Below are 19,821 nucleotides of genomic sequence, written 5' to 3'. Positions count from 1 at the left end.
TCGTTGGGTACCCGCCCCTTGCGGCTGGGCTGTCCCTTCTGCCCCCCCCAACCCCCCCACCGACCTAATCGGTTTGAAAATGGCTCCGAGGTAGGGTTGCGCTGGCAAACCGGCACCACCGGCCATCGGCGGAAAATTCCGGACTCCCCTACCTGTGATCCTGCACCCACTGACCGCTGAAAATTCAGCCCTCGGTTACCTGATTGGATGATTTTTTTTTTTTTTTTTACTGTCGGTTTTTAGAAAGAGGGTCAAGTGGAGGGAGACCCTGGGGCGTTCCTGCACGAGTCCTTCGGAGGTAGCGGGACAGGTTCACAAAGCAGTCACCAGAACAAATGAGATCCCGGGGCCGGGATTTTCCGGCCCTTTCGCGGGCGGGAGCCCGGCCAGAAGTCCAGTGGGACCGGAAGATCCCGGAAGTGGGCAGCTGCGGGGAAATCCCTCCCTGGGTTTTACAAATAAAAGCTTGGAACACAAAAGGCAGGGAAGCCATGGTAAATCCACATAAAAGGCGAGTTCAGCCCCAGATGGAGCATTGCATCCAATTCTCGGCACCGCACCTCAGGAACTGCCCGTTAGGACATCAGGCGCGGCGAGGGGCACGGGCAAGTTGCTTTTCCCTGGCTGGCTTCCAGTGCAGGGCCAGGGCGAGGGCTCCAGTGCAGGTGGGGCCAGGGTGAAGGCCAAGGCAGCACAGACTGATGGAAATACCCCAGCTCATGCTGGGAGGTCGGGGAGGATGGAGGGAGGCTAAAGGCCACGCACTAGGAAAAGCTTGTCAAAAGTTCAGCAGCAGCTCCATCGACATGTTTGGAGTCAGGTCTCTGAAGCTTTCCTGCCCACTCAAGCAAGGCAAAAGCGTGAAAGTGCCACCAAATGCTCCAGAACTTCTCACCCCTCAGGTTCACACTGCAAATTAATATGCACTTTAGGGGGCAGCAAAGCAATTGGCCGACTGGGCAAGTTGCACAATTCCCTTGTGAATGGTGGCCATGGCGCAGTCACTGGTGGAGGTGCTCACAGCCCCTTGCAATGTCTTTATTCAGGTTTGGACCATCGCGCTGGCCAGGCAAAGCAGGCACACTCAGGAAGCCCTAGATTCGTGGAGGATGATGACGAGATGCAGTGGGCACAGTCCTGACATCCTCAGCGTACGTGTCCTCAGTGCTCAGGCTCATGTCATGGAGATGCAGCGGAGGGTCCAACATTCTCTAGATTCCAGGCAGATGATGACCACATGCGGTGAGGACACTCCATAGATTTTCACATTGCCTCTGTGAACATCTGACTCCTGTCTGGCTGACAGCAGCTCACTTACGTTCTGTGATCAGGGTCATATCATGGAGACACAGCCTGTGAACTTTAAGTGCACCTGATCTTTGGCACCACACTTCAGGACCACACCATTACCGGACACAGATGCTGAAGAGATGGGCGCCAGCCCCACTTCAAAGGTGCTGAGAGCACACACAGAGAGAATGATGATAGGGAACTCTGTGACACCTGCCCACGACATTCTGGCAGCAATGATAAGCAGCATCAAAATGCAGGCATCAGTGATGTGTCCAGTGAATGTGAAGCCGGATCATCACTTTGGTCTGAAGGTTACACACTGCACAGGGAAGAGCCCTGGGCCTGGACTGAGACACCTGCTTTTATCTTGTGCAGGAACCAAGCTTTCACATCTGAATGACATGAACACTACTCATCGTAACAAGGAGCCACAGGCAAGGAGACGTTCTTGAGAGGTTATTTACAATAGTGAACATTATGTACATGTGATTAGCACCTGTGCCCATGCTGTCCAACTACATCTTCTTAACTTTCCTCATCCTGCCTTAGTGCTCCCTTGACATCCACAGCCAAGGTGGAGGTAGCCTGCTGACTGCTACGCCCTGCCTGTGATGACATTGGCAGGCATCCTCTGGAGGACCGAGACCTGGGGGGGCCTTGGCCTGCTTAGGGTATCCTGTTGTGGGCCAAGTGCACCCTCCTCAGCCTGTGGAGCTGGAGATGTTGGGGCCACAGGAAGAGGGGATTTGGATCAGCCGGACATTCCCTGAGTCACCTGGGTGGATGGCCCCGAGGTGTCGAGCTGTTGGTCCTCCTCCTTATGGGTACCCAACAGCCCCTGGCTGACACCTTGAGGAGAAGCAGAAGAAGGATTGAGATCCAGCTGCCCTGCACCCCTTTCGTGTTGACACTGTTGGAGGCCAACTATGGCATCAGCCTACACAGTAGTAGTGAAGGACCGAAGTCCTGGACCAAGGTTTCCATGTCGGTCGCCATCTTGCCAGTGTTGACCTTGAAGCATTAGCATAGCCGGCGCTATCACCTCAGACTGAAGATGGACAGACTCCTCCATCATCCCTTACAATCTCAGGAGTGACCAGACATCCCTTCCTGATGTTCCCGTGATCGTCTTTGCAGCTCCAACAACTGATCGGGGACCAAGACCAGAGGCTGGTCATCTGACTCGGACTCAGCAGATTCCTAGCCTCCAACAGTCCTCCGAGTGCCGGCAACATTGGATATCCCTGCCTCCGCCTGCTGTGGACCAGATTGTGTGCTGTGCTCACCAGATTGTGATCCTGAGGCTGCTCTACATCCGGGTCGCACCGAGGTGTGTGTGTCACTGCGCTGGTGGAGAGTGTGGGTGAGCGCCGTGATGGGTCTTCAGTGGTGCTGCCCTCAGGCTCCTCGTCCAAGCTGCTCTCGGCGCTGGAGTCAAGGTCAGGGTTGCCTGAGGGCGACGTGTCCGATATGCCTAGGACAGAAAGTGGAGAATATTAGTGCTTGGCAGCCTTGTTGAGCACAGAACAGTGGACTCAGGGCAGTGTTGACAGAGGGATGATCTGGTGCAGGATCCTCGCGTGGATGCTTGCCGCCGACCTCGCCGTCGATGCAGGAATGGTCCACGTCCTCTCCGGCCAGCGCGACTCTCGAAAGGAGTGAAGACCTTGACATCCGCCACTCCAGCCCCGGTCTGGGACCTCTCCCAGTGACTGGACGCGATCTTGTCCTGCGTAAAGACAGATGGAGGGAGTGTGAGCAAGGCGCTTGCCAGGCTAAATGAGAAGGGCACCCAGGTGTGCGTGGGTGCTGAGTGGAGCCATGGGTGGGATGAGGGGGCAGCCTCCAGAGGAGGTGAAGGACGGATGGAGATGTGAGGGGGTGTGTGTGAGAGAGAGAGTGAGTGAGTGGTGATGTCCTTTGAGCTGGCACTGAGTGAGATGCCAGTGAATGTGTGATGGGCTTGTGAGCGGGTGAGCTGAGAATGATGAGATGGTTGACTTACCCTGGCAGCACGGGTGAGATCATTCCTCCTTTCTCTGCACCAGCATAGCACTGACCACTGCTGCCACCACCCCCCAAGCTGGAGTGGTGAGGCTGATGGGCCTCCTGCGGCCAGAACGGGGATAGGGGGACATCGCCGTGAGCCTCCATGGTGCCAAAACGCCTTCCAGAGATGTGCCACTGAATCGGTGGAGGGTGGGGTGGGGGGGGGCGCGCGCGGCTGCGCTCTTCTTGGATTTTGGGGCCATTTCTTTGCTGGGGCAGTCCTGGGCTGCAAGCAATGAGAGCCGTGCGTGCGGCTGCAGTTTATATATATATATGGTGCCCGGAGTGAGGAAGCAGCAATGTAACAGCGTGGCAAGCAAATCGGAGGGGGGGCCAGCCACCAGCAAGATGGCACGTTTCCCGTGACACACTTTATGAGGAGGGAAGGGGAGAAGCGGCACGAACATCCACCATTGCAGCCAGCGGGTGAAACATCGTTTTTCACGCCCGCTACCACACTTAGTGCCACTCTGGGACCATCCCACCAATAGCAAGGTAACTCACTGCTGCATCAAGGAGGGGTCTCTTTACCATGTCTTACTGCAGTATCCCATCAGTGGGTGAGTAAGGTACTGATCTTTGTAACCTGCAAACGCACCTTCAGAAAGCAGCTGTCGGAAGGCACTTGACAGGGAACCTTTCTGACTAAAACTTCCTTGAAAAATACTCCGTTTTTTTTGCTGCTGATTAGCATTAAACTGGAAACCCCCCACAAACACCTTGCCCTCCCCCAGTTGATAAGTTAATGAGCTGGGGGTTCCAACACTTGACTGAAAATGGACTGTGACGTGGGGGAGAGAGAATAAGGAGGAAAAAAAATGGCAAAATGTAAATTACCAACTTAAAAAAAAAGCAGTCTTTGCAAAATTGTTGATATTTCTCACAGATAGTCAGATTACTTGTGATGGGAGTCCTGTAAGTCCAGGACTGTCTGTACTGTGAGTGGGTGGGGAGTTTTTAAGAGTAATTTATTGCTTGCCATTTGTTTACCATTGCCGTAAACTATTCCCCCACCAACCCCAGTCTGAGAGTGCTATTCCGTAACCACGCGCTAAGTAATGTTAAGCCTGAATTTGGACACCAGGAATGTTGGAAACCACAGTTTAAAAGGTACCATTTTGCCAACCTTTGCGATCCATTTTTGCGATTAGTTCAGTCGGCATAAAAATAAGCAGATCGTGCAAATGTGATTGGAGTCCCTGCTAAACGAGATGAGATCTGGCATGTGGTTTACTAACCACATTGAGCCCTCTAAGCAATGACAAGTGATACCTTAAAACTCATTGTAGAAGCACCTTCCATATTTGTAGGTTAAAACCTGAATGGCGGTTTGATTGGGACACTGGAATTTTGCATTCATTCCGGAACAGCTCACCCTTGGGAGTCAATCGGAAAGGGTTGCCCACTTTATATTGTTATTGGAATAAGAATGAATGAGAAGGAATTTGTCCATCAACAGCCTGCGGGATGTGCGGGAATTCAGCTGAATTCTGAGCTCAGATAAATGTGGAATCGACTCTTTAGCTGACAGCGGTGTCGTTCTTGAATCTTCCTCTGCTTCACTACTAATATGAAAATGACAAGCTTACACTTAAATATCTAGTGCCACCATCAGGCCCTCTTTGAAACATTAAACTCTTGTAACTTACTCCGGTTAAGTTTTTCAATATACTTTCGGGGCCAGCGATGGGTGCTGGTGACATCATTAGATGATGATGTCAAGCTGTTAACAATCACCTGTTGAGTTCCAGGCTTTAACCTCGGGCATTTATGTAAATTTGTTGGCCGCACGATGTTAGGTTCAGGAACTTATCCCAGCCAGTTGCCTGGTGAATGTTTATCCTATTAAGCCAATTTACTTTATGAGTTACAACAAGGCTCTGATGGAGCCTCACAATGTAGTTGAAGGAGTTAGGCACCAGAAAAGATCAGCAATGCAAGGCCTAGCTTAGGGAGGGTGGTTAGAAATTTGTGACTGTAAGTCTTTGCTGATTCTTTTATTAGCTGAACCCACAGTGGATAAAATTAAAACTTCTCAACTGCGTATTGATGGGAGAATGTGACAAAACAGATCTAAGCACACCACCCAGATTGTGTAATACAGAGGCCCTCTGTTCATCAATTATAACACAGGGAGACCCTGTTTCTATCACTGCTGCTCTGACGGGGTTGGTGGGGGTGAGGGGGGAAAGACAGTTGTGGGGGGGGTGTGGGATGGGTGCGGCGAAGGGATATTGTCTAGAATTTGGTACCCCCTCACCACCCTGACCATGTGATCTCTAATTGGCACACCAAGCCCCGTCCCCCAATCACCTCTGTGTTTACTGACCCTCTTGGTCAAGCAACGTCTTGACTTTAAGAGTCTCATTCTCGTTTTCAAATCCCTCCATGGCCTTGCCCCTCCCTATCTCCGTAACCTCCTCCAGCCCCACAACCCTCGAGATACCTATGCTACTTTAATTCTGGCCTCTTATGCATCCCCAATCTTAACTGTTCCACCATTGGTGGCCGTGTCTTCAGTTGCCTGGGCCCTAAGCTCTGGAATTCCCCGTCTACACCTCTCCGCCTCTCTGCCTCACTTTTCCCCTTTAAGGCACCTTAAAACTTATCTCTTTAACCGAGCTTTTGGTCATCTGACCTGGCAGCCGTCGATCTTATTGCTGGGGCCCGAATGTGCCTTTGTGGAGGCCAAAATGTCTTCTCAGTATTTCAGCTGCCACTGATGAATCAGATTTCTATCTAGTCTCCACTGGGGGCCTGAGCTTGATCCAAAGGATTTCCCCCCCCACCCACCCCCCTGGCTCTGCCCCCCAGCCCACCATTTGCCGAGGAAGCGTTGTCCCCTCCCCCCTCCCCCTCCCTTCCCCATCTTACAAGCCCATGCTAGAAACTGGCAATGAGAACATTGAGATGTCGGAGGCCTCCCCCATTTACTTGGAAGGTCTACTGGTGCCTGGCCGGAGCCACAGCAGGATAGCCGTGGAGTTTCGTGGCCAAACCATTATCTACTTCTTTCCAGTCAGCTGAGATACACAGGGCTAAAACCCGTTTGCTTGCCTTTGAATAGCTGTTTCTCTGAGAGATCCAGCCTTTTCACGCCTTCTGTAAAAGCAGAAGGAAGCAGTACGGCCACACCCAAGATATTTCCATGGTCTTAGCCATCAGTAGTTGGGCTCTGACTAAGACCGTGATGTTTAAACACAGCACCAGGAAGGGGGTTTGTCTAATTGGTCAACGTGTCTGCATTTCAGATCCTCGGAGATTGATTACAGAGCCAACCCCATATAATGCCCAGGAGAAGGTGCTGTTCCGACGAACCTCAAAGAGTTTCTGTTGTCAACGACGACTCCCCTACACTTATCGTCCCCTCCAGACCTACAAGCTTCTGAGATCTCTGCGCTCCTTCAAATCTAGCTTCACTCATCCCTAATTGTCAGCCTTCCACCACTGGGGGATGTACCTTCAACTGCCTAGGCCCTAACCCTAAGCTCTGGAATTCTCTCCCTATATCTCTCTGCTTCTCTCTCTGACCGCTTTGAGCGAGCTTTTGGTCACCTGTGCTAATATTTCTTTGTCTGGTTCAGTACGTCAAATTTTCCTTGATAACTGCCCCTGTGAAGCGCCTTGGGATATTTTACTTTGTGAAGAGTGCTTACAACGTCAAAACAGTGACTGCACTTCCAAAGCACTTCATTGGCTCTAAAGCACTTTGGGACATCCTGAGGTCATGGAAGGCGCTATATAAATGAAAACCTTTTATATAAATGCAAGTTGTTGTTGTTGACAATAGTTCATGCTGGGTGATGGATCTATACACCCTCACTGACTCCCTAGTACCTCTATTACTCAAGCTTTGAAGAACATGATACTATGGTGTCTGCCATTACTTGCCTCTCTGGCTGTATTTGTACAATCTCCATACCAGTCAGATATATATTGTATATATGTATAATATATATGTGATGCTACTTGAGCGGTATTGGATAAACATGCACAGTTTTCAGACATTGTTGATGATTTGTGTCGAAGAATCATGAGAAAGTGATTGTTTTACCCTATCCTAAAGGCTGAGGTATGAATCAGTAGCAAATGTCCACGAGATAGTCGACTACATAGTGCATCATTGATTTTGTCCTGACCCCTAAAACACATGTAATTTCTCCCAGGATTACAGGATAATAACCAAGAGTTAGAACCCTGGCTAATTTCCGCTCCGCCTACACTGCCCTGTCTCTCGTTTTTCAATTACTGCTATCAAGGCTGAGAAGTGAAGCCTTGACCTTCCTGAACTGTTTGCCTCGGTGCCACACTAAGTGATGCACAGAAACTCCCACCCCCATCAGGATGGGACTCTTTCATTTTCTCTTTTTCAACAGCGATACCTCATGCTCGGCTATCCGTGAGCAGGTGAAGAGGTCCCTTTAAAAGTTTCTGTACGTCGTTACAGGATCCGACAAGCATTACAAAAGATGGAGCCCCGTAGCTGGAGTTAATCAAAAACACGTGCGCATCTGAGTAAATAAAGAGAAACAGCTTCCAGTGGCAGATGGGGCAGTAACCAGAGGACAAAGATTTAAAGGTGTTTGGCAGAAGAATCGGAGGCAACATGAGGAAACATTTTTCACGCAGTGTGTTTTTGTGATCGGGAATGATGTTGTCTGAAAGGGCGGTGGGAGCAGATTCAATATTAATATTCAAAAGAAAATTGGATAAATGTTTGAAGGGGAAAAATTGACAGAGCCATAGAGAAAGGGCAGAGAGAATTAATTGGATAATACTACCAAACAGCCAGCAGAGGCACGATGAGCTGAGTGGCTGTATTATTTTTGTGATTCTGTGAAGCGACCTGGGGACAAAGGAGGAGGAGAAAGCAGGGAACTGCGGCCGAATCCTCTCATGATTTGCCCTCGGGGACTAAAGCCTACTGTAGACAGTATTCGATGGCCCCAACTTGGGCCAGCCAACTCATCTCAGACCAAGCATTGAACCTGGGAACCTCCCAGATCTGTATGACTCACTGCGGCATGAACCATCAACTTCAGCACAGCTCAGTTTGTAATGCTTTCAACTTCAGTTCAAAACGTTATTGGATTCAAACACCCACTTGAGGATTCATTTCAGGATAACACTGAGGGAATACTGCATTGCTGGAGGTGTCATCTTTGGGATGAAGCTTTCAGCTGAGACCCCCATCTGCCTATAATTAAACATCCCATGGACTACGTGAAGGACACCAGGATAATTCTCCTGGCGTCTTGGCTAACATTCCTTCCTCAAGGACACCACCAAAATAATTTTATCTGGTCATTTGCTGTCCATGGGATCTTGCTGTGCAAATTGACTGCCGCATTTGCCTACAAAACAATGGGTGCTGTATTTTAAAAGTAACTCATGGGTCATAAAGCATTGCAACTATGATAAAGTGCTGTAGAAATCCAAGTTCCCTTTTTCCTTTCTTTCAGAAAAGGGAGGGGGCTGCAGAATTAAACAAAAACTTAAGAGGTAAAAAGGGTTTGCACTGTTCTCTTCTATCTTCATCAGTCTGGCTCTCCATTGGCACGCTTTGCATTCAAACCAACTTGCATGAGTTATGAGTTCATATCCTAATTAAATTAGCCTGCCTTTTAAATATCAGCTGTCTCCTCACCCAGTGAAACTCTTTCCCCCTGCCCTTGTTCTTTGGAGAGACAGTGGGGAGTGTGTGCCCCATGTGAAAAAACAATCTTTATTCAGGTTACACACGGTCTTGAATCTTCACTAACTGCTCCCTGGCCATTGACAGCCAGTAATCTCCTCACAAGACATTGTCATTGTTGGTGTTTTATGGGTCAGCCCTGTGCTTGGTGTAGGTCAGATGAACTCCTGTTCTTCACCAGCTCTGTGCAGGTGCTGCTTCCGGACCCCGCTCCCGACCCTGCCGGAAATGCTGCATCCCATTCCCCTGTCTCCCCCTTTCCCTCTGCCTGATGCCATTCTCTCCAGTGGACAGGGGAGCGATGGAGCCCTGAGCTTTCTCTATTAATATAAAAGCAAAAAACTGCGGATGCTGGAAATCCAGAACAAAAATAAAAATACCTGGAAAAGCTCAGCAGGTCTGACAGCATCGGCGGAGAGGAACACAGTTAACGTTTCGAGTCCCTATGACTCTTCAACAGAACTAAGGAAAAATAGAAAAGAGGTGAAATATAAGCTGGTTTAAGGGGCGGTGGGTGGGACAGGTAGAGCTGGATAGAGGGCCAGTGATAGGTGGAGATAGCCAAAAGATGTCACAGACAAAAGGACAAAGAGGTGTTGAAGGTGGTGATATTATCTAAGGAATGTGCTAATAGGTGACATTAAGGGTAGCATATTAAACCCAGTAAAGTAAATAAGCAAAAGTGAACAGCCTGACAGAAATACAGATTTATATTTATATCACCCCTTTCACAACTTTAGCACTTTGCCTTAAAACAAGTACCAGACCCCTTGCATATGTTTCTGAAGGGTCTAGCACTGTTTCAAGGTCCCATCCAAGCTATTGATTGGGCTGCCCTGAGCAGAACAGGAGTTAGACTTGGATGTGGCCGGGCAAGTAATTGTCACCAACAACGTAGGTTAAAAAAAAAAATGAAGATTGATACGCAGCCGTCATCAATTTTCAGCTCATGTGATTGACTCTCCAGGCGCCCAGTTGGCATAAGTTTGCAATACCAGGTGATGCATTTCCTTTATTTCAATGCAGAGTGTGTATCACAATCTCCTTTCCATTATTCTGCCCACAGAAATGACACACGATACTTCTGGTCCACTCTCTTGAATGATCCAGTTTCCAGATTATTCATAACTCCACCACCCAAAGCTCGGAGGTGGTCACAGTGATAAATGAGAAAAGCTGCTCCCTAAACTCTCTTTTTGGAAGTCTGTGTGGGAACCTAATGCATTGTTATTCATATCCGCGGCTGTTCAGATTGCATTTCATTTGTTACTGTCTGGTGTCACTGGAGATGGAAAACACATTAAGAAAATCTACGATTTGCATCCCACCAGCGGTTTGAATTTACTGGGCTCTGGATGGGATTTAAATCTTATCCGACAACATATTTCATACATTAAGCATTAACCTAGGCCGTGAATTATTCTGGTCCCACTATCAAAATCCTATTTTGTTTAGAAACGTGTTAAGGGCCCCCCTGGTGATTGCTTACCTCTGTATTTCTCGTGTTTGGGGTAAATATGGATGCCGGACATGGTTGAGGGATGTTGTCTGTTTCTTGGATATCCGAACTCTATAATTTGGCAGTAAAAGTAGTCTGTGAAAGGAACGGAGTGAAGAAGAAGTTTCCTTTAGCTTCTCACAAAATAAGAAAAGATTTCAACTTTACTGTTAGCACCTCCTACGAACTGCACAATTTTCTCACGGTAAATAGCACCAATATACCTCTAAGAGTGCTGGTGTCATGTCTCTATCAATGCAATAACAATGTACCATGCCTTGACTTTAATCCACTGGAGCTCCATATAATGAGTTTTGCTTCATTTAAGTTCTGTACAATGGAGTGGGTGGGTTGGGAGTCTTCAGGAATGGAACCTGTATCCCAGGAAAACTTCACCCTTAAATTTCTCGCAGCAGTAGTACCCCCCTCCCCCGTCACCCCCCCACCCCACTCTCCCCGTCCCCTCCTGCTCCGAGATGTCTCCACAAAGAATTGTCTGGCTCTGGGGTCCATCACTCCCCTTTCCACGGGAGAGAACAAGAGGAAAGAAGGAGACACGGGAAATGGGATGCAGCATTTCCAGCAAGGCTGGGAGCGGTGCCTGAGAGCAGCACAGTGAGAGGAGCAACTGGTAAAGGAGTGAGCGAAACTTGGGGCCATTATTATGGGAGAATAGTGAAAGATTGTTTCCGGAATGGAGAACAAGGGACAGAGACCAAGGATTCACCAAGGAACCAAGGAGAAAGGGAGGAGAAAGGTTTTTGCATTGAGGGCTATTATGGGATTCTTCACCACAAATGGCTATTGATGTTCACCCACAACGGTTTCATTTATTCATCATAGGGTGTGAACATCACTGGCAAGGCCAGCTTTCTTGCCCATCCCTAATTGCCCTTGAGAAGGTGGTGGTGAGCAGCCTTCTTGAACCGCTGCAGTCCATGTGGTGTAAGTATGCCCACAGTGCTGTCGGAGCAAGATTTCCAGGATTTTGACTGAATGACGGTGAAGGAACGGCAATCTAGTTCCAGGACAGGATGGCATGTGGCTTGGAGGGGAACTTGCAAGTGGTGGTGTCCCCATGCATCTGCTGCCCTTGTGCTTCTAGGTGGTAGAGGTCTCAGTTTTGGAAGGTGCTGTCGAATGAGCCTTGGTGAGTTGGTGCAGTGCATCTTGTAGATGGTACTCACTACTACTACTGTCCATCAGTGTTGGGAGGAGTGAATTTTTAAGGTGCTGGCTGGGTTGTTGATCAAGCGGACTGCTTTGTCTTGGATGGTGTTGAGTTTCTTGAGTATTGTTGGAGCTGCACTCATCCAGGGAATTGGAGAGTATTCCATCATGCTCCTGACTTGTGTCCTGGATGGTGGATAGGTTTTGGGAGTCAGGAGATGAGTTACTCACCGCATTCTCTGACCTGCTCTTGTAGTCACAATCTTATAAGGCTGGTCCAGTTAAGTTTGCCATTGGTAGCCCCCCAACCCCGCCCCCCCGCAAGGATTTTGATGGCACAAAAAGCCACAAAGACACTCAAATACAGGTATAAGGTAAATGCAGGAACATTTTCCGACATCACATTATCAAACGATCTGTGATCAAACGGCAAATAATCAGAGGGAAAAGGATCGGAACACCAGGCGGTCAAATCTCCAGGAATGTCTCCAACCAGAGCTGACAACTCCGGGATGAATGGGAAGAGATTTGAATGGTGGGGCTTTGGAGTCTGCTCATGCTGTTTTTCACAGGGAGGGGGCAGGAGGAGGAGTTGCGAGCTGCTGCTTTCAGAATTCTATGTTAGTAAAAGGGGAGTTCATTCCAATTCCAGTCTCCTGCTTTTAGGGATAGCGGTTGTGTTGAATGTTTTTTGAATTGAGGTCATGACGTTAGTAAGCCCGGTGCCATCAGTGACACAAAGTTGAATTGACAGCTGCTGAGATTTAAAGTATAAATTAAAAGTTAAAATTGTTCTCTTGAATGTGGGAAACATGAGGACTCACCATTTACACAACACTGAGGTCAGACTGACCCAAATGGGAATATCTACCCACACAGTCTATACACTTTTCAGAGTGACTGGATGTAAATTGATCCAGGTTCATTCTCGGCTCCAGTCTATGAAATGACATTCGCACATAAACCCCACACCCTAAAGGACCTGGGTGTAGGCAACGTACCAATCACAAACCGAAATCATATGTAATTTACTTCACACAGTTTGAGCAACCTTCAGTATGGTCCCAATTGGTCTGCAGCCCGAATGCAGTTTGGGAGCAGCGCAAAACCGGGAGTATTGGATCAATCGCCTGTTATACGCTCTGCCTGATATTCACTTAATCACAAACAGCTCGGCAACACAACACATGGCCCACACCTGGTTCAGAGCGATGTGAGCGCCGCAGGACAAGCAGTGCCGTGGTTCTAGAATGGCCAGTGCAGGACGCCAGCAAAACCAGACACGTTCACGATGAGTGCCGAGGCGATGTCATCATGCATGGCAAGATGTCAGCACATACGCAGCAACATCATCCCGTATATGGTGACGTCATCCTGTCCAGAGATTCCGCGCCATGGTAGAGTCAACGGGAGGGGATTGGCGGTTTGGAAAGGATATCCAAGCATTGCCCTGTCGTATCGAGGCTGCTGCAGACAGGGTGAAGAATGAGCGCAGGCCCAACTGCTGCTTTACTAAGTTAAGTGGGCCAAGGGTCAAAATACTGAATGTGAAGCCTTCCAGTACCAGACAATGGCCAGACCGGCTAAAAAAAACCAGGCTGTCCAGTACAAAACCGGATTCCTGGGTACCTTAGGTGGTGAGGGCAGCTCTAAAGGCACCGGCGTGCTGTGACAGCCTTAAACGCACGCGTCCCAAAGCCCAGGAAATGAACAGTCACCATGGAGGAGAAGCCTTCCCTCTGCCTAAGCTTCATTACAGGGGAACAAGATGACCAGGGAAGCCCTCTGTCAAACAGTTTGACCACAAACCACATTCTCAGAATTAATTACCAGGGCCACAAATGGACAATTCAGATTAGTAATGGGCTGGCACAACAACCCACATGAACTAACCGAAGGCCTTCAGGGCACAAAGGCCAAATTGTACAGGCCTGTGAACTCAATTCTGATCCCTAGGGGGGCATGTTCCCATTGCTTTTTTCTCGACACACAATACCAACAACCCCTGACTTAAATATACAAAAGGAGCCACCCAGAAAGCCAGTGCTGTCACCAGCTGTGCTAGAAGAATTCAGTTAAAATATTACAGAGCTCTCTGTCACAAAAACAAAATCCAGCAGTGGACCATAAGGAGAGGTCTGCATGTCTGATTAACAAAAGGACGTGTGTTTATACAGAACCTTTCACAACTTTAGGACAGGCCAAAGCAGTTTTAGAAATAATTAAGTATTTTTGAAATGCGGTCACTGCTATAATGGAAGGAAATGTGGAAGCCACTTAGCACTAAGCAAGATCCCACAAACAGCAACGTGATAATGTCCTGATAATCTTCCTATTGGTAGTAACCCAGCACAGTCACAGCGCTCAAAGTATAAGAAGTGTAATTTAGCAAACTGTGTTTTTATAAACGGAGAGTAGAGGCAGCTTAGGAACTGTCAGATTGTGGAGAATTGCCCCTTCATGTGGCACCTTGAGCACTCCTTATCAGTGACGTTACCGGAGTGGGACTTTACATTGTAAGGTCCGGGGATGGTCTTTTCGAAATGTGGTCATTGTTTTGATGTAGGAAACCCAGCAGCTAATTTTGCGCAGCACTGTGAGAATCACCGGGTCACCCGTGTTGGTGACGTTGGCTGAGGGATAAATATTGCCCAGGACTCCTCTTAGAATTTAAATCATTAAAAACCCCTTTTTTTTTTGGGCAAGTACGTTCATAAGCTGCTTCGCTGGATCATTCCCCCTGGTAACACATCAGTTAGTGCCCGTGGAAAGTCCTTTTCTGTGCTATTTTAACGCAGCTGTGTACCTGTTTATTTTAAACTGAACATTACATAAAATGTATGAACCAGGGGAAGTGAAAGTGTTTTGAACTAACTGTAGCGCTCAAGTCATAATGAGTTTTCTGTGGGCAGCCATGGAGTTATGAGGGAGTTGGAATCGGTGTCCTTTCCAAAGGCTTCCACCAATGCTGCTTGGAGTGGTCAGTTTTCCCTCATACTGCGGAGAGACACCAGGCCTCGGTGTGAAGTGTTGATAGCACAGACCCCTTCTTATTTACGCCATGGCCAGGATTTTCCCCTCGTGTTTGCGGCGGGTTCATAGCGGGCGGGAGCGGAAAATATCGGGAGATCGCAAGAATCGGTTTCATGTTGTCATAAAACCAGTTTGCGATCGTCCACTCCGGCCGTCAATGGGAGGGTGGGGGCGCGTTTCTCACCACCACACATCAGGAAGCTCATTTCAATACATTAGAATCTCATTACGAGCCCTGCTCCCCGGGATCACCTCCCCACACTAGATCACCTCCCCATGCTGGATCACCTCCCCACACTAGATCACCTCCCCATGCTGGATCACCTCCCCACACTAGATCACCTCCCCATGCTGGATCACCTCCCCACATTAGATCACCTCCCCCCACTAGATCACCTCCCCATGCTGGATCATCTCCCCACACTAGATCACCTCCCCCACTAGATCACCTATCCATGCTGGATCGCCTCCCCACACTAGATCACCTTCCCACACTGGATCACCTCCCCATGCTGGATCACCTCCCCACATTAGATCACCTCCCCATGCTGGATCACCTCTCCACACTAGATCACCTCCCCACGCTGGATCAACCCCCCACGCTGGATCACCTCCCCATGCTGGATCATCTCCCCATGCTGGATCACCTCCCCACGCTGGATCACCTCCCTATGCTGGATCACCTCCCCACGCTGGATCACCTCCCCCCACTAGATCACCTCCCCACACTGGATCACCTCCCTATGCTGGATCACCTCCCCATGCTGGATCACTTCCCCATGCTGGATCACCTCCCTATGCTGGATCACCCCACGCTGGATCACCTCCCCACGCTGGATCACCTCCCTATGCTGGATCACCTCCCCATGCTGGATCACCTCCCCACTCTGGATCACCTCCCCATGCTGGATCACCTCCCCATGCTGGATCACTTCCCCATGCTGGATCACCCCACCATGCTGGATCACCTCCCCATGCTGGATCACCTCACCATGCTGGATCACCTCCCCCCCAATGCTGGATCACCTCCCCATGCTGGATCACCTCCCCATGCTGGATCACCTCCCCCCCAATGCTGGATCACCTCCCCATGCTGGATCACCTCCCCCCCATGCTGGATCACCCCCCCAATTCTGGATCACCTCCCCATGCTGTATCACCTCCCCATGCTGGATCACCTCCCCCGCCATGCTGGATCATCAGCTCAAATCGGCGTGATTGCTCACTGACGTGTTTCACGACGGTACATAGGCGACATGCACCTGCCGAGCTGCACCTCGCTCGGGACTTCAAGGTCTGCTTGTCTACCTGGCTTTGGGCAGCACTCGTGGTCATCAGCGCCAGGCTTTGCAGGCAGCACCACATCGCTTTTAGGAGGGCTCACGGGCAGGTCTCTACCTACCAGGCCAGTCATTAGGCGGGGGTGGCTTTTCAATGGCTGCCTGGGCAAGGGCTTGCTTGGCTTCAGACAAGGGAAGAGGTTGCAGGGCGAGGGCTGTACTGGGGAAGGGGGGTATCTCAGGGTGTGTGTGGGGACAAATGTTGATCTGTGCAAGTGGCCTCAAGATGGTGAGTGCTGAGGAGGCAGTCTCCAGAGGAGATGAGGCCAGATGGAGATGTGAGGGTGTGTGAGAGAGAGTGAGTGGTGATGCCCCTTGAGCTGGCAGTGAGTGAGATGCCAGTGCATGTGTGATGGGCTTGTGAGTGTGTAGTTTTAGAGTGACAAAATAGTTGACCTACCCTGGCGGCACAGATGAGATCATTCATCTGATTTCTGCACTGGATGGCTGACCTCTTCTGTGCAGCATTGACACTGACCACCACTGCCACTGCCTCCCAAACCAGAGTGGTGAGATTGCTGGACCTCCTGCGGCCAGAGCGGGGGGTAGAGAACATCACAGCGGGCCTCCAAAAGGTATTCCAATGACAGGTCACTGAACTCCTCTTGGCTTTCGGGGCCATGTCTCCATTGGTGAAGTCCTGGGCTACAAGCATTGAGAACTGTGTGCGCGGCTGTAATTTAGATATGACACCAGGAGTGAGGAAACGGTGAGGTAACAGCGTGGCGGGCGATTCAGAGGCTGCCTGCCAGCGATACAGCGTGTTTCCTGTGGCTGCATAGATAATGAGGCAGGGTGCGGACAATACAGTGCAAAAACCCGCCCTTGCGGCTGGTGGGAAAGACGTCTTTTTTCACACCTGCCGCCGGACTTAGCGCAAATCAGGGAAAATTCCAGCCCACGGCTTCTTCTTTCCAGTCTCACAAAGCAAGGAAAGATTTCATTGAACCGTAGAAACTTACAGCTCGGAAGGAGCCCGTTCTGCCTGTCATTCCGGTGCTGTGTCTCTTTGAAAGAGCAGTCGTGTTTAGTCCCACATTGTCTGCTTTTTGTCGGTAAGTTGCTCACTTGCCCGCCACCCTCTTAAAATGATCCATGGAATCAGCTCCCACAGCCTTTTCAGGTAAAACATTCCAGATCCTGATAACTCTCTGAAGTGAAAAAAAAAATTCCTCATTTCTCCAACGATTTTGAATGCGTGACCTCCCTGGTTATTGACCCTCCCACCGTAGGGAATAGTTTTCCTCTTACCTAACATGATCAAAAACTTCTCATTATCTTGAAAAGCTCTGTGAGGTTAACCTCTCAAGTTTCTCCGTTCCAAGTTTTGCGTTTATACAGTGCTTTTCATGACCTCAGGATACCGCAAAGCGCTTCCCGACCAGTTAAGTACTTTAGAAGTATCCTCACTGTAACATAGGGGAAAATCTCATACCTTTGTCTGAAAATTGATTTGATCGAGCTGCCACTGCACTAATTGTATGTGGTGTGTAAAGGTTTTAAGACTGCTAAGGCCTGTTGACGGCCAACATGCCTTGGGTACTATAAGCAAATCTGGGTATTTTATGATGGGAAAAATATTGTTGACTTGGAAGGTGCAGAGGTGAGCAAAGAAAATGAAACCATATTTGAAATGTAAATTGTAAGGAAGGGAAGACTTTGATGAGATCATACTGAAACTTTCAAGATTGTGAAGATTTCAATACCAAAGGACTCAAGTTAAAAATTGGAAAGTCAGGGGGAAGAAGAGGAACCAGACTTTTTTGGCTCCGGAAGGGGGAATTCACTTGTGGAATAAGTTATCAAATAAGGTCTAATGGAAACTGAATGTGTTTCTCAAAGAAGAAGAAGGATTAGTGGAGTTGAGGTCTTTCAGAAGGGGCACGTAGGGTCTCACAGCCAAGTCCTGTTTCTGAATATTCTTATATATGTAATGTACACCCTAGCAGTCTTGTTGTTCAGTGGTGTGTGTTCCTTTAAGAATGGTAGGTATTGTTTGTGGAACAGCAGTTTTTCATTAAACAACAAAATGTATGAGCCCACTGAATTTCTTACAACTGAGTCGAATGTACAGCAACGAGAGGCACTCAGGCTAAACGACAGTCCAGCATTTGCTAAATAATAGATCCAATATAAAGCTGGTTATGAACCCAACTCTTAAAACAGTGAATCCCAGCCTGCTCTCACTTCCGACAAGCCTTGTGTGCATTTAAAAAATACCGAGGATGAGTCTGTGACTAATCTAAGGGACATCTGTAACCGCGGGGTATCCATTAAGCAACAGACAATGACAGACAACAAGAGGCCAACACTTTCCTTTCTGTTCCCCGCAGTGTTTCTGTCCACTTCCACTCTGTTTTGCTGACGGTGATGACTATTGCCAGGGTACAGCTCTGTGGGCACCAGAAGCTTCCTGGCACCTCAGCCAAGGGCCCATTCTTTGGCACCCGTACCATTGAAAACAAGGTAGAGACAGCCACATCGGGAGTGAGGGAAGAAAATTAGAACGACCAAAAATTATTAAAATCAATTAAATTAGGAGACATTTTTGGCCCATTAATTAGAAATAGTTTGTGTGATTAAAATTGCTTTTTTTTTTTCAGATACCCCTTTGAAGCAAGTTCTCTGTGCTGATTTTATAAATGCAGATCCTGTCCCAATCCATTCGTTACGCGAGTATGAATCACATCCCTGGTAACTAGAAAGGGTTAAACTTGCTTAGAAAAAGACATGCAAACTAGATGCTACAGATTACATCTTCTTGCTAAGGAAGAACAATTAAAATCTAGAGATTTCGCTGTTTGTTTAAAAGTAAGGTTGAAGATCGCCAGTTTAAAAATACCTGTTGGTTGCGAATCTGTATGGAGCAGATCCCTCCGATGTCGCTGCTGAAATCAGACTTCTCCCCTCGTTCAGAAACTCCCGGTGCTATTTAACAGAGGCAGTAGTCGGTGGCTGGAATGCCTCAGACAGGCATGGACAGTGGATGCTTTGTCTCAGTTCTGGACAAGCTGAGCCTCAGTTGCTTCTCCACAGGAACTCTGGACATCGCAAGGGGCGAAGGTCAAGTGATGAGAAGAATGCCGAGGGGAGTCAGATAGAATGGTGCAGTCAGAGGGGACAAGCCTAGGCTGGAGCCGAGCACGGCTCACACAGTAGAAACTTGTTGGGGATAAAGGAGGGACCAACATTTTTAAAGCAACTGACCATCCAGCCAATCAGATATGAATAGTAATTGTGTACTATACTGTAGTGTGTTTGTGTCAGGGAGGGAGGGGGAGGGAATTGGTGGATGCTCATTTCTGCGCTCAGTTGACCTCTTTATTCCAAGAAAAGAACTTACTATGAAGTAAAAGGATTGGAGCAAGTTAAAAGTTCAGGCCTGTGATGAGGGATCTCACTTCAAATGTTGATCTGCTTTTCCTCTTGGAAGTGGTGGTCTACCTGCTCTGCTTTTCCGGTGTTTTCTGCCTTTAGGCTCCATGGTTTTTTTTTTAAATGTGTTTTTCGCTCAATCTCTTATTTTGAGGATAATAAGTTGTGGGTTTTGCGCAGGCAGGCCTGCCCCATGAGGTACTGATGTACAAACAATCGGAACTGACAATAAAGATCGACTTTTGTCTCCAATCACAAATAAAAGGGAGGCTGCAAACTCTAGGAACCTGACAAAACAAAACAAAAATGCTGGAAATGCGGGGCCATTAGCGCTGGTGAGGGGAATAATTCTTTGTCAGCGAAAACTC

General features: G+C 48.6%; 1 protein-coding gene across 1 annotated transcript in view; it reads right to left on the bottom strand.

Annotated features, from left to right (window-relative positions):
• LOC144685481 (SH2 domain-containing protein 3C-like) overlaps window positions 1–19,211 on the bottom strand; it is a 151,562-nt gene extending 132,351 nt beyond the window's left edge. The window contains exons 1-2 of the mRNA XM_078550038.1: window positions 18,921–19,211; window positions 10,527–10,631 (exon numbers count right to left, since the gene is read on the bottom strand). Coding sequence (XP_078406164.1) covers window positions 10,527–10,569 — 43 coding nt within the window. The 5' untranslated portion in view covers window positions 10,570–10,631; window positions 18,921–19,211. The remainder of the gene's footprint in view (window positions 1–10,526; window positions 10,632–18,920) is intronic.
• Between the last annotated feature and the right edge of the window lie 610 nt (window positions 19,212–19,821).

Source organism: Cetorhinus maximus, chromosome 10 (assembly GCF_964194155.1).
Source record: "Cetorhinus maximus chromosome 10, sCetMax3.hap1.1, whole genome shotgun sequence".
NCBI lineage: Eukaryota > Metazoa > Chordata > Chondrichthyes > Lamniformes > Cetorhinidae > Cetorhinus > Cetorhinus maximus.
The sequence above is the reverse complement of the archived record's forward strand: the minus strand, read 5'-3'. Positions and strand labels throughout refer to the sequence as shown.